At 43.8% G+C, this 15,062-nt stretch overlaps 1 protein-coding gene across 8 annotated transcripts in view; it reads left to right on the plus strand.

Annotated features, from left to right (window-relative positions):
- Positions 1-15,062, plus strand: part of cux2b (cut-like homeobox 2b) — a 285,814-nt gene that overhangs the window by 16,549 nt on the left and 254,203 nt on the right. For 3 of the 8 annotated variants that reach the window (XM_055655793.1, XM_055655797.1, XM_055655794.1), the window contains exon 1: positions 8,725-9,066. The exons of 1 other annotated variant lie outside the window; for it this stretch is intronic. In XM_055655793.1, coding sequence (XP_055511768.1) covers positions 8,863-9,066 — 204 coding nt within the window. In that variant the 5' untranslated portion in view covers positions 8,725-8,862. Of the gene's footprint in view, positions 1-5,225; positions 7,312-8,723; positions 9,207-15,062 lie in introns of those variants that run through there. 4 more of the 8 variants (XM_055655796.1, XM_055655795.1, XM_055655799.1 and 1 more) reach the window with 4 other exon arrangements.

Raw genomic sequence — 15,062 nt, forward strand, 5'->3', positions numbered from 1 at the left:
AGATAGCTGGTCGGTGTGGACTCCCTGGGCTGAAGGGCCTGTTTCCGCACTGTATCTCTCTAAACTAAACATAGAAACATAGAAACATAGAAATTAGGTGCAGGAGTAGGCCATTCGGCCCTTCGAGCCTGCACCGCCATTCAATATGATCATGGCTGATCATCCAACTCAGTATCCCGTACCTGCCTTCTCTCCATACCCCCTGATCCCCTTAGCCACAAGGGCCACATCTAACTCCCTTGGTACCTTGGTAACAAATGTGAAGGTACCCACGATATTTTCTTCAAGAGTTATACAACCACTACAGAGATTCAACAGGTCAGGCGTGCATATTCAATTGACTGGAACATTCTTGTAACAATTGGACATTTTTCCTCACAGAGAAAAATGGATGAATACCAATTTTTTAATCATCATTTGCAGCCTGCGGACACGATTGCTGGAACGTGTGGTCGTGTGTGATTCTTCAACACGTCATTTCGTCGAGGGTAACAAAACACAATGGCCAATCATAGCGCATTTGCAATATTGACCTTTCAAAATTTCTCAGGCAGTTAATTAGGAATGTGTAAAGAAGCATGGGACTGACATAAGTGATAGCAGAAGCTGCAGTGAATAACAGTGGAAACAGTGAGAGAACCAGGGTTTATATTATGCAAACCCTGATGGAAAAAAGAATGAATTGCATGAAGGAATTTTCATGGACCATATCACAGTATCTCAATCCCTATTGCTGTTGTGTTTAAATGCAAAACTGGTACCTAATGACAGAATGCAGCGTGGAACAGCTTGTGGCTCATTATATATGAGTGCATCTTAGTAGATTAATTCAGGAGGGAGAGTTAATAAGATGTTGGAACTGAAGACATTGGAATAGTGTGTATACCTACTGGTATGTAGCATATTAGCAACATTACAACTCGGATGATCAGTCTGCTCGATGTACAATGCTGAGAACTACATTCTGCATTCTTCCCCTTCCCCTTCACTTGACCTATTGTACTGGAGGTTGGCTTGATGTATTTATGTATGGTATTATCTTTTATTCATTGGATAGTAAGTAAAACAAAGCGTTTCACTGTACACATGTCAATAATAAACCTTAAATCTAAATCTAAGCTTCCTGGGACCCCACCTTCTACAAAGTCATGACATTATCTTCTTGTGGAGATATGAAGCTGATTTACCTCTTCCTCCCCCAAAAAATAATGTAATTAAATCAACTTACAACACCAAAAGACAAATATTGATACATTTCTGATTTGTATAGAATGTCTCACAGCCAGAGAACCAGGTTCGATCCTCACTACGGGTGCTGTCTGTGTGGAGTTTGCACACTCTCTCTGTGACGGCGTGGGTTTCATCCAGGTGCTCAGTTTTCCTCCCACATCCCAAAGATGTGCAAGTTGTAAGTTAATTGGCCTCTGTAAATTGCCCCTAGTGTGCAGGGAGTGGATGCGAAAGTGGAAAAACGTGGAACTAATGTGAGCAGGTGATTGATGGTTGGTGTGGACTCGGTGAGCTGAAGAGCCTGTTTCCATTCAATTAAACTATACTATACTATTCGGCTGGCGACCGGAAGGTAGCCAGTTCAAATCCCGCTTGGAGTGCATACTGTCGTTGTGTCCTTGGGGCAAGACACTTCACCCACCTTTGCCTGTGTGTAAATGTAATGTAATTATGTGAAGCACTTTGGGGTCAATGCAAGTTGACTAAAAATGTGGTATATAAATAAGAATTTATTATTATTATACTAAACCTTTTGATTATTGACAAAACTTTTTGAATTTTAATCATTGTTAAACTCAGTGGACCGAAGGGCCTGTTTCTCTAAAACTCAAACTAAACTAAATATACTGCCCCAAAAGTATCAAAAGACATTGTGACTATGCCAATGGTGAAACATGATAGATGTCCTCTTTAATGCCGGCAAGCTTGTGGGCAACCTGATCCCACATGTTTCTGCCTGCGTGCTACAGTATGTTGTGAATGAAAGATAATATTTCCAGCCCCACCTTCCCCGATTGAAAGAAAGCAGAGAGTGTACTATTCCCTCTGTTTCCAAGTTGTGCTTGCTGAGCACACACAGTCAGATCAGACCGACATCCATCTCCTTCTGGAATGTGCATTTGCCAAGAAAGACACGGCAAGGAGATACAATTCCTCTAATCTGAGGAAAGACATTCGTGCCATAGAGGGAGTACAGAGATGGTTCACCAGACTGATTCCTGGGATGTCAGGACTTTCATATGAAGAAAGATTGGATAGACTCGGCTTGTACTCACTAGAATTTAGAAGATTGAGGGGGGGATCTTATAGAAACTTACAAAATTCTTAAGAGGTTGGACAGGCTAGATGCAGGAAGATTGTTCCCGATGTTGGGGAAGTCCAGAACAAGGGGTCACAGTTTAAGGATAAGGGGGAAATCTTTTAGGACCGAGATGAGAAAAAAAAATTTCACACAGAGAGTGGTGAATCTCTGGAATTCGCTGCCACAGAAGGTAGTTGAGGTCAGTTCATTGGCTATATTTAAGAGGGAGTTAGATGTGGCCCTTGTGGCTAAGCGGATCATGGGGTATGGAGAGAAGGCAGGTACAGGATACTGAGTTGGATGATCAGCCATGATCATATTGAATGGCGGTACAGGCTCGAAGGGCCGAATGGCCTACTACTGCACCTATTTTCTATGTTCCTAATAGTTCATCCCAGACTGTAGTCTAGCACAGTGCTTCGTGCTCTACACTTGTTCTCTGGGAAACACTCCGATACAACTTCTTAATGCTGCTAAATGATTATATACTTTGTGAAAGACATTCTTTGGTCTGAAGATAGACACAAAAAGCTGGAGTAACTGAGCAGGACAGGCAACATCTCTGGAGAGAAGTAATGGGTGACGTTTCAGGTCGAGAAGGGTCTTGGCTTAAACCAGCATCTGCATTTCCTTCTTACACATTCTTTGGTCTGTTTGGAACCCACTGGTCTTCCAGTGCAAGGTTCTGTGTCTGGCTGAAGAAGGGTTTTGGCCCGAAACGTTGCCTATTTCCTTCGCTCCATAGATGCTGCTGCACCCGCTGAGTTTCTCCAGCTTTTTTGTGTACCTTCGATTCTCCAGCATCTGCAGTTCCTTCTTAAACTCTGTGTGTGGCTGACTGGTTTAGGTTTAGGTTTAAGTTTGTCAAGCTGTGTTTTTCATGTTATCCAAACAGATCAGATATACCATACATATATACCATCAGTTCAAGCTCAATAGATAGAACAAAGGGAAGAAAGCGTATTTTGTTGATGTGTAGAGCTCACTTTGATGAGATGGGGTGGTATGAGCTTTGATGTTGACGAAGGATCGACCATTTTAACAGTCATTGGGCCAACACCAGTTAGCGGGGTGACTATATTATATGGCTTTACTTGTTAACACAGGAAGCAGTCACAATACATCAACCTGAAAGTGGCTACACAAGTAGATAGAGTGGTAAAGAAAGAAGGCATAAAGTATGTTTGCTTTCACAGGTCAGGGCATTGAGTAAAAGAGTCAGAACGTCATCATGCAGCTTTTTGGTTTGACTGTGGTGTCTTGCATGCAGTACTGGTCAACTGGAAAGGGTGCAAATGAGGTTTACCAGAATGATGTCTGGATTAGGGGGTATTAGCTGCAGGGAGAGTTTGGACAGACTTGGATTGTTGCGTGGAGATCTGATAGAAGTATATTAAATTATGGAAGGCATAGATAGGGTAGACAATCAGATCTGTTTTCCCGGGATGGAAAAATCAAATACTCGAAGAGCCATCACTTTAAGGTGAGAGGAGCAAAATTTAAAGGAGATGTGCAAGGTCATTTATTTACATGGACGGTGGTGCCTGGAACGTATTGGCAAGGCTGGTGGTGGAGGCAGATGCGATAATGAAATTTTAAAGACTTTTGGACGGGGCGGCACGATGGCACAGTGGTAGAGTTGCTGCCTTACAGCGCCAGAGACCCGGGTTCAATTCTGACTACAGGTGCTGTCTGTATGGAGTTTGTATGTTCTTCTCGTGACCTGCTTGGGTTTTCACCAGGAGTTCTAGTTTCCTCCCACACTCCAACGACTAATGGTTTGTAGGCTAATTGACTTGGTCAAATTGTAAAATTGTCCCTAGTGTGTGTAGGATAGTTAATGTGTGGGGGTCGCTGGTCAGCGCAGACTCGGTGGGCCGAAGGGCCTGTTTCCGCGCTGTATCTCTAAACTAAACTGGCACATGGATTTGCAGGGAATTGAGTGATATGGATTACGTGCAGACCGATAAGAGTTGGTCTTGGCTTCATGTTCGGCACAGATATTGTGGGCCGAAGGGCCTGTTCCTGTGCTGTAATGTTCTGTGTTGTATGTACTGCATGCTTACAACTGCAGATACGTCACTTGCATTGTTTTCCCAAGTGCAGGAAACTATGCAGCAAGAATACTTTAATGCAGTGTTTGTCAGCCTCTGGAAAAGATGGGAATTTAATTTGCTTACGTTAATTTTTTTTTTAAAATTTATTTAAAATTGTATGAAGTGATGTTATCTGCAAAATTAAACAACAAAAAAAACGCCTAGAATATCAATACAGTTTTGATAGAATGGTTTATTAAATTCAGAGTTTAACCCCAGCAGGAAAAGACCTATGGGTCTCTGAAGGGTGATCATCAGATGTTTCTTTGAAGAAACAAGGCAGAAGTTTCACCAATATATTTGAAGTAGCTTTAAGGTGAGAAGGGGAAAGTTTAAAGGAGGTGTAAGGGGGAAGTTTTTTTTACACATAGAGTGTGGTGGGTGCCAGGATCACGCTGCCAGGGGTGGTTGTGGAGGCAGATACGATCGTGGAAATCGAGGCTGTTAGATAGGCACATGGATATGAAGGGAATGGAGGAATATGGATCTTGTGCTTGCAGGCAGGAGGGATCAGCATCATATATACGAAGGAACTGCAGGTGCTTTTTTACACTGAAGATAGACAGAAAATGGAGAAAAAGAATAGGCGATGTTTCGGGTCGAGACCCTTCTTCAGACTGAGAGTCGGGACGAGGGAAACTAGAGGTATGACAAGTTACAGAACCAATCACAAACCGGTACAAATGACTCAAGAAAGGTGGAGCCCACAATGGTCCATTGTTGGCTGTGGAAGAGGGGATCATAAGGGATACAAACAGTGAAGATGACTAGGGTGGGGGAGGGACAGAGAGAGGGGGATGCAAGGATTACTAGATTAGCAGCATGTTGAGCACAGTCACTGGGGGGCAAATGGCTTACTCCAGTGAGACACAAAATGCTGGAGTAATTCAGAAGGAGACACAGCATCTCTGGAGAGAAGGAATGGGTGACATTTCAGTTCGAGACCTTTCTTCAAACTGAGAGTCAGAGGACAGGGAGTCACAGAGATAAGGAAGGGTAGGGTGTGAAAACGAGACATCAAAGGGGATGCCTGGTGCTGTACGGTTCTTTGTTCTATGTTCGATGTATCAAAGCATTTTTTTTTACACAATAGACCACCTCGAAAGTAAACGTGTTTTTACATAAGGCAGGGTGAACTAATATAGGTTGTAAAAACGTCCCAGAGAAGTGTCCTGTCCCCTCCCGTGAGAACCTCTGGAAGTTCGTGGGCGGGGGAGAGGAAGGGGAGGCGGGAGAGCACAAAAAAAAACTCCAGAGTGCTGGAGTAACTCAGCGGGTCAGGCAGCATCGATGGAGAACACGGATAGGCAATGTTTCGGGTCGGGACCCTGTGATACAGCATATGCATTTCTCTGTGATTTTAGAGCGAGGGTGAACTTCTGAAATGCCGCCTATATCCTCCCTGGATCTACACAACAGGCGAACCGCCTCGCAGAAAGTTAGTTATTGAAATCCGAGTTCCGTGCTCCCTTGTCTAAGAGTGCGTGAACTGAGAGCGCCGGGATTGTGTTGCCAGTCCCGGGACGGGCAGACAGTTCCTGTGTGGGAGCGGCGCATCGTGGGTGGCCCGCACTGTAACCGAGTCGGTGGTTGATCCAGCCTCGGGCGACTCGCAGAGTTTCATGTCGCTGCACCGCGGAACTAAAGTGGCCCCAAAGATATTGAACACACATCGGGAATAGGGGAGAGAGTTGGCCACCTCTGTATTTATTTACCTACGGTGTTTTCACCGCGTTGGAAAACGTATTAAACCAGAAAACACATGTAAAATTTGGCGACGACTCTTCACCTCGTTCCAAGGGGGAGGAGGGGTGACTATATACATCCCGGGCAGTAAGAGCACCTTTATTTTGAGGACAGATTAGACATGTTCGTTAAATTGGCCCTTAACCTAGAAATCTTCTGCCGCTCCACGAGAGTGTGAGTCTGTTTAAATCACTCACACTGGTTTCATATCAAAATGGGATTATTTTGTAGCAGTTTTGGCCGGTAGAGGTGCAGCTGGTGGGACCGCTGCCTCACAGCGCCAGAGACATCGGGTTCGATCCTGATCTCGGGTGCTGGCAGTGTGGAGTTTGCACGCTCTCACTGTGACCGCGTGGGTTTCTTCCGGCTGCTCCGGTCTCCCCCCACATTCCAACGAAGGGTTTGTAGGTTAATTGACCCTCTGTGAATCCCCCCCCCCCCCCCCCCCTAGTGTGCAGGGAGTGGATGAGAAAGTGGACAACATCGAACTAGTGTGAACGGGTGATCGATAATGGTCAGTGTGGGCCTGTTTCTACGCCATGTCTCTAAATTGGAACGATAATCTATTTTGATCAATACTTCTCTGCAAACGGAGATAAATTGGGGTGGAGAAACTCATCCCGAGAGTTGTGTCCAGTGCATTGTACAGGAGTGGAGCAGCACCCCGCAGCGGGAACGTAACGAAAGTTAAAATATCAAAAACATTGGATTTGACACAGGGATTAAAAAAAAATGTTTTTGCAGCCTCTTCCCTCCCATGTGTAACGTTGGGGTAGGTGCTGTAATTTGCTTAGATTTAAAAAAAAACACGGCCCGCCCACTGATAATTGTTCACTTTGCCTGAGATAATAATCTGATCAAAATCAAGTGCATTTCTCCGGGAGAAAATTAAAGTGAAGTTCAACAAAGATAAAAAGCCAGGAAGAGTTTGCTTTGAGCAGATGGCCCTGGAGTCGGGAGTCTCCAGCCTTTGGTCATTGTGTGTCGTGTCTCCTTGCGTGTCTATGGAGTGGCCAGTCGAATAGGAATCCAGTTCGGATATTTAGTGGAGCCGGCGGAAAATAAAGAGAAAATATCGCTTCAATATCCCCCAAGATGGCCGCCAATGTGGGATCGATGTTTCAATATTGGAAGAAATTGGATCTGCGGCGGCTTCAGGTTAGTGTCGTTAGACCGGGCTGTGGCCGGGCTGAGAGCGGGGACAAGCTGTCCGCGGCACCCACCGCCGCCCCCAGCCTCCCCGCGCTACTTTTGCCGACAGAAACTCGGGGCTTCCGATTGATACGTATTAGAAATTGATCTCTGCCTTTGTTCAGTTCAATCATCGATCAGCAGCAGCAGCAGCGGCCGCCGTCGCAGGGAACATGGTGCCGCTGTCGGGCTGCTCATCGCTGGTCCCGGCTACTGAGCGAGGTACTGCCCGCTCTCTCTCTCCCCACACACACACAGTGCGAACGGTCCGTGCAAACTGCGCGGGGTCTTCGCCTTATTATGTTTAGGGAAATAGATTTTAAATAAACAGGGCAGGATGATCGTTCAATGGATCTACATTGGATTGTGTAGACTTGCCTTTCTACCGTCTCTCTTGCTCGCTACAGTCTCAACACATTGTGTTTTTTTTTTACCCCCAGCATCGCATTAAAATGAAATCATTGTTTGAGTTGCATTAATTAAATGCGAACTTTTTAAATATTTTTATTTTCGCGACCTCTATCACGTTAGCTTCTGATGTTGGAATGCACTTTGTATTTATAGTTCCTACTGCAGCAATGCGATGCCCATCTGCTTGCATGGAACTTCTGTGGCGGATTAATTAGATAACTTTGTATTTGGCATTTCAGTTTATTCCCTCCTCCTCTCTCTTTCTCTCTCTCTCTGTGTCCGGTTGGACTGCAGTTTGTTGGGAGAAATTAGGACATTGACGGAAATGCAATTGGTGTTTTTGTTTAGTTTGTGGAGTCGTTGTAATGTGAGCTGGAAACACTGTTTTAAAACGTCTTCAAGCTAATTTGAGATCTGGAGCGCCCCGTGTTCAGCGAACGTAACTTGACTGCAGACGATTGCTTCTGGTGTTGCGGTGTAGATATCTGCAGAATTGGATAGTTCATCTTGGCTGTGCGGTTACTCTGCTCCAATGTGTGTGTTTTTTGGGTATAAATCAAAGACCCCGGCACTCCGAGATACCGGCACCCGGGGAGATTGATGTCTGGCAACAGAGGGAATGACAAGTCCATATCCAACCAGGATAGATGGCTGTGGGTGGTGGTGGGGGGTGCAGGGAAGGTGGGGGTCGGGGAGGGATGGAAAAGTTGAGGAGATGGGAAAGGTGAGGGTTAGGAAGGAGGGGGGGGGGGAGAAGGGGGGAATTTGAGGGTTGTGGGAGGAGATGAGGAAGAGTGAGGGGGGGGGAAAGGAGAGGTTGGGGAGGGGGCTGGAGAGAAAGTGGGGGTCGGAGAGGTGGAAAGGTTGGGAGCAAAGATCATAGAGCGTTCTATGATGTTTGGTTGGGAGGGGGTTGAGGTGGGGGTTGGGAGAAGGGGAGTGGGGGGTGTAGTAGAGCACGTTGCCCTGTGTTACCTGAAGGAAGACCGTACCCTGAGCTGAAGGTGGTCTTTGTGGTGGTGGGTGGGAAGAGACCCTTTTTGGTCAGAGTTTCCTGATGCATGATGAGCGGTGTTTTTGCTGCTTGGTTTGTTGGGCATGTTGTGAATGAGTTGGAGCTGGGGAGGGAGCGGCGGCGTGGCCTGGCACGGGCGGGATCTGCTAGGCGCCGCCCCACGGACCGGGCAGAGGGAAGGTGACCTTGCCCGCCTCCCTGACAGCGAACCTGCCGCTTCCAGCCCGGCTGCTCGCTCTCTCGCTCGCCCATCACATGAGCCGCCGACTCGGAGAGAGTATTTACCCACAGCGCAGGTGAACTGGCTAAATGCGACCGTCACCAACTAAGTGCAGGTTTCAACCTGTGTTATGGGCTTTCTCCCCGCATCCCTGCTGACTTCCCAAACCTGGCTGAGTCGCATCAGTGAGTGAAAACTAAGGACATTATTTGAGAAGTGAGAATCACAGCCTTTAATATCTTTTTCACATATCAATTAATAATTTGCAAGTAACTATTTTTGAATCGACCCATTCCTTAAAGTATTTTTAGATTTTTTTTTCTTGTCTCGCCAAGGTTACATCACATTTTTATTTCTCAGGAAGTTTTAGTTTCCAGACTTTAAAAATAAGTTTTTTTTTGTGGAAGGGAATTAAAAAAAATTTTTTTTTTTTATTGAGGAACTTGAGATTTCAAAAGTTAATGCCACCAGAATGCTTAAGATGGGAAAAGTGTAATTCTGCAGACACATAACAAAAACAAAACGTGTGCATCATTTTTTTTAAGTCCGTTTGGATTCATTCCATTTGATGTATTTGTCCTGCTTTTCTCTCTGATCTTTCCTGGGATAGGATTCTGTGGAGTTTGTTACAGTGGATGTTATGATGAAAATTGCAGTGATATGCAGCGCTATGCCTGGCAGCAGTGTCTTGTATAAAGGTCTGGAGGGGGGAGAGCCTGGCAAATATTTCCTTTTTAAACCTCGCCTTAACCAGGACACACTGCACCCGCTGAGTTTCTCCAGCATTTTTGTGTACCTTCGATCTTCCAGCATCTGCTGTTCCTTCTTGAACACACTGTAGTGAAGCTGGAGCTGAATGTAGAAGAGCTCAGGGATCTTACCTGGAATATTACTGTTCTTTTCCGATGCTTAATTTATCCACCGCTGCACCCGAGGACCTTCAGGATATTTTAAAATTTGCATACATTAACCAAGATGCATAGGAACCAGTCTGACTGGGAGTACTTTCCTCTAATAAATTTAAGCTTGAAGGTCAACAATGTGTGAAGGGACTGTCATCTTCTATTCTGTACTTGAGTGTATCAGACATATTCATTTTCTGAACTGCATAAAGGTTTTTAGGGTTGAAACAGGACGATGGTAGTTTGCTCTCTCTCATCCCGTGCACATACATTGCCATCTGGTGATTGCATGGTATGGAAGGGGGAGGGGTTCCTAGTCTGTTTAAGTATTTTACTTATAGATCTATAAAGCAACTCTTGTCAAATGCAGCAGCGTTCCTTCTGTGTCGAGGATGATCCCTTGTACAGGTTGTTGATATATTCTTTGATTCTGGCGAGTGAGCATTCAGGTTCTCGAGCAGCACACACAGCAGGTGATGTTAGGAGGTGTATCGGGTGATGATTGTTATGAGGCAAAATGTAGGAGTAACTCAGTGGGTCAGGCAGCGTCTCTGGAAAAAAATGAATGGGTGATGTTTCAGGTCGAGACACTCCTCCAAACCCGAAACATCACCTAAGCCTTTTCTCCAGAGATGCTGCCTGACCCGCTGTTGCTCCAGCATTTTGTGTCTATTGTCGGTGTAAATCAGCATTTGCAGTTCTATCCTACACATGATTGTTATGAGACTGGTGCTGGAAGAGACAATTATTTGTGACCAGGATGAGATGATTTTACCTGGAAAGCGATGAGCATTTCTGGGCACCTTGCCATCCATCTTCTTTCTCTGAGTAACATCAATGCTCTATCTTTTGTTTGTTTCCATAAGTATCCATTTAAACATTTTTTTTCCCATTTCCATTCTCCATTGATGCGGTGGGTATCCACAGCATTTGTTTTGTTAAGCATGTATCGGCATTTATACACAACACCGGCTTCATCAGATAAATATTGAAGAACCCTGAGGAAAGTAATGGATTGTATAGGAAGGAACTTCAGATGCTGGTTTATACCGAAGATAGGCACAAAATGCTATAGAGTAACAGAGGGTCAGGCAGCATCTCGGGAGTAAACAAATAGGTGACGTTTTGGGTCGGAACCCTTCTTCAGACCTTTTGTCTGAATGTAATGGTTTGTTTTTTATTGTAAAGTATCACAGTTGCTAACACAATACACTTTAAGGCTGCCCTGACAGCAGATATGCTGCAGTAAAGGTTTTTTTTAATGTTGCTTAATGGAACTGAGGATGTTTGTGGTTATTTTTAATGATTAGTGAAATATTATTTGACTAAATATGCAAGTATTGATTTTTATATCAAATTTATTTTTGTTTTGATTGTATAAAGTCATGAATAAGATGTGACTAGAAAGTTTCTTTTAACCTGTAACTTCTCACTGGCTTTGCTCACTTGGGTTTGGTTAAAGACAATACTGGGCTAAATTAATCTGATAAGAAGTGTGATTTTAAAAAAAGGTGGTTCAATTATGATTCTTATCTCTCTGACTAACCCAAAACTCATTGTTTGTGGAAGAGCTGCATCAATTTACAGCATTTTGTTTTGCAAAGTATTTAATGACTTTTGGGATGAAATCCAATTCTAGAGTGACCGTACCCATTTTAATCTTAGTTCTAAAAACTTTCACTTATTAGACGGAGGTGGAGAGAAAGATCTTATCCAGATGGACACCTTGTCACTTGTATACAGCTCTTGTATGATAGGCTACAAACGTAAACTTGGCATGAAACTAAATTTAAAAATAAATTAAATTTGTCACAGTTTTTTTATTTTCCTTAAAGTACGCACTGAATGGCACAAAACATTTCCTCTGAGAATTGGCTTTGGCAGAGTACTGATTGTTAAATTGTGATTTAAGTGATATGTTTAGGATGGAATTGAGGAAGAAGTCTCCATCACAATATGCAAGATCTAACTTTTTATAGTAGTGGAAGACATGCCAACACCAATGATTCTCTCTTCACTCTAAACAAAATTTGATAAAACCGGCACGAAAATAGACGGGATTTGTAGTTTTGTCTTTATTTTTGAATTTATTTCTGATTCAAAAGAAGTCGTTTAGTTTAAATGATATTAAAATCAGTGTTTAGTGGGAAAATGTTATAATAGCGACCATTAGATAATTACACTGAATGTAATATTTTTGATTCTACTTCAGTGTACAATACGCACTCGCATTGCTATCAAATACTGCGCTGTAAATGTAACAGGATATTTGGAAATGACTATGCTAAGTTTCTATTTTGCTGAATGTTAAGCAATGTTTGGAAAAAGGTTTGTGGTTACCTTTTTGTGCTTTGATATGCAAGAGTGTGCAATGATGTGGTTTTGTGTATAACATTTTGCATGGTTCAGTGTTGGGGCAAGCAAGAACAAAGTGATGCTTCTATAACACATTCTGTGAGTTGCGGAAAACTAATTCATGAGAGTAATAGATCGGGTAGATGTATAGTCTCTTGTCCAGAGTAGGGGAGTCGAGGACCAGCGGACATAGGTTGAAGGTGAGGGGAAAAGATTTATTGGGAATCCGAAGGGTAGCTTTTTCACTCAAAGGGTGGTGAGTTGAGGCTGGGACTATCCCATTGTTTAAGAGATAGTTAGACAGGTACATGGCTAAGATGGGGTTGGATGGATATGGACCAAGCACAGGCAAGTGGGACTAGTGTAGCTTGGACATTGTTGGCTGGTGTCGGAAAGTTGGGCCGAAGGGCCTGTTTCCACACTGTATGAATCTATGACTCGATGACTTTGACTCCAAGTGCTGGAGGAATTCAGTGGGTCAGGCAGCATCCGTGGAGGGAATGGACAGGTGATGTTTGGGGTTGAAATCCATTGGACTGACCTATGCCCTCCAAAAATGTTGCCTTACCTGATTTGTTCCTCCAACCCTTGCTTTTTGCTCAAGATCTTGGCATTCACAGTTTGAGTCTATATTTTGCGGGTTACCCAATTTGATTTTTGACATGCAATGGAACGGTGATGCGGGAAGTGCAGGTCCCATGCAGCAGTGATGCACGTCACTAGATCTTTTAGGTGCTAGAGAGAAATCTAATAAAGATGTAAAATCTCTTGTAACCTGCCCTAGAGGTTGGAATGTACTGAGTTGAAACATTCCTTTAAGAAGGAAAATGATCCTTCTTGTACCTTCAGCATTTCACATGATTTAGTTGACATGTAATTTGGGAGATGCAGTATGAAAACGATCCTTCGGCCCATCTAGTCCACGCCAATAATCAATCGCCCATACGCTAGTTCTATCCTACAGGCTTGGGGCAATATACAGAAGCCAATTACCCGCACATCTTTGGAACGTGGGAAGAAACTGGCACTTGGAGAAAACTGTCACGGGGAGAATGAGCAAACTCCACACAGATAGCATCTGAGATCAGGATTGAACCTGGGTCACTGACTTTGCGAGGCAGCACCTCTTCCACTATGCCACTGTCTTGCCCTACAACAGCTTTGAGTTTTGTCAATGTGTTGCCACTGACCAATGCCTGATGCCCAGAAAGATGTGTGTGACGTTCTGCTCACTTTTTTCCCCCCAGCTACTCTTCTGCAGGTGCTCTTTCTCTTGGGGAGATATCTTGTGGGAATTTGCAAATATGATAAACTTTACTGTAGAGTTTTTTTGGCTGGTTGTGAGTCACTAATCAATCCACAGGGACCTTCATTTAAGGTCGGCCAGCACCCCAGCCTTGCCATTTCCCTGACAGTGTTACCAGTGAATGTTCATGGATTGTCATAGACTCATGGAGCCTGCTTCTGCCCTCTCTCTGGCCCACAGTCTGTGCCAAGCATCAAGGACAATATTTTACTAATCCTACCGTAACTTGCATTGCTCTCCCTGCTTTCCCATCAACACTCACCGGATTCTATTATTCTACACACTAGGGGCGATTTACAGCAGCTTATTAATCTACAAATCTGCATACCTTTGAGATGTGCAGCACATGGAGAGAACCAGCACCCTCCTGATCAATGTGCAAACTGCAAAACCTGAAACTCTTGCTGTAAATTTCATGTTTTGAGATCATTATTTATCGGATGCGAATTCTGACCACAACACTTTGGCGTTTAATAGTCTTGTAGGTAGCTGTGGGCTGAGGTGATGGGACCAGGCAGTTTGCTGTTATCGGCATATTTGTCTCTGGGATGCAGGTGAGAATTTGCAAACGTGCTCGGATGCATTGTATACAATCTTTCTAAAAGCAGAATATTACTTGGGCTTTCAATTCGTCCCAGTCTATTGGCTAACTTGTTACATTAGGCGGCATCAGAGACTCGCACCACCTTGGCCACACATTCATTTCACTCCTGCCATCGGGAACAAGGTAGAGCTTAAACTGTAACATGCAAGTTTGGGAACAGCTTCTTCCCTACAGCCATCAGGCTGTTAAATACATCTTCCTCTTGTTGCGTACGGTGTGCACAGCCTAAAGTTGTAGGACAACTTGTTCTATTTGATCTTACTTGATTGTGCACGCCGGGTTGATTGCATTCGTCGAAACAGGGCGGACCACGTGAAGGTTGCAATCTCCCACCCCCTGTTAAATACTATAAGCTCTGAACTACATTTACTTGGGGGATGGTTTTTCTATTTGCATTTTTTATTGTTTTCATTTGTGTGTGTGTTTATGTGTGTATATATAAGAATATATAAACAAAACTAGCACTGTTTAGGGATAGAGCACAGAAGCAGGCCGTTCGTCCCAGTGATCCCTGTACGCTAGCAGTATCCTACACACTGGGAACAATTTTACTATTTTTACTGAAGTCAAATTAACCTACAAACCTGTACATCTTTGATGCATGGGAGCACCCAGGGAAAACCCACACGGTCACGGGGAGAACATAAAAACTGTACAGACAGCATCCGCAGTCGGAATTGAACCCAGGTCTCTGGCGCTGTAAGGCAGCAACTCTACTGTTGTGCCACAGTGTTATCTGTAAACAATATAATAAACAAGTTTTTTTTTTTTAAATCTCTAAAAAAATATTTTCATTTATTTACGGAGTACTTTGTTTACATATCTGTTATGCTGCTGTAAAAATGTCATTGTTCTGTTTGGGACATACACCAGACAATAAAATACAAAAATGCTGGAGAAACTCA

This window comes from Leucoraja erinacea, chromosome 25 (assembly GCF_028641065.1).
Source record: "Leucoraja erinacea ecotype New England chromosome 25, Leri_hhj_1, whole genome shotgun sequence".
NCBI lineage: Eukaryota > Metazoa > Chordata > Chondrichthyes > Rajiformes > Rajidae > Leucoraja > Leucoraja erinaceus.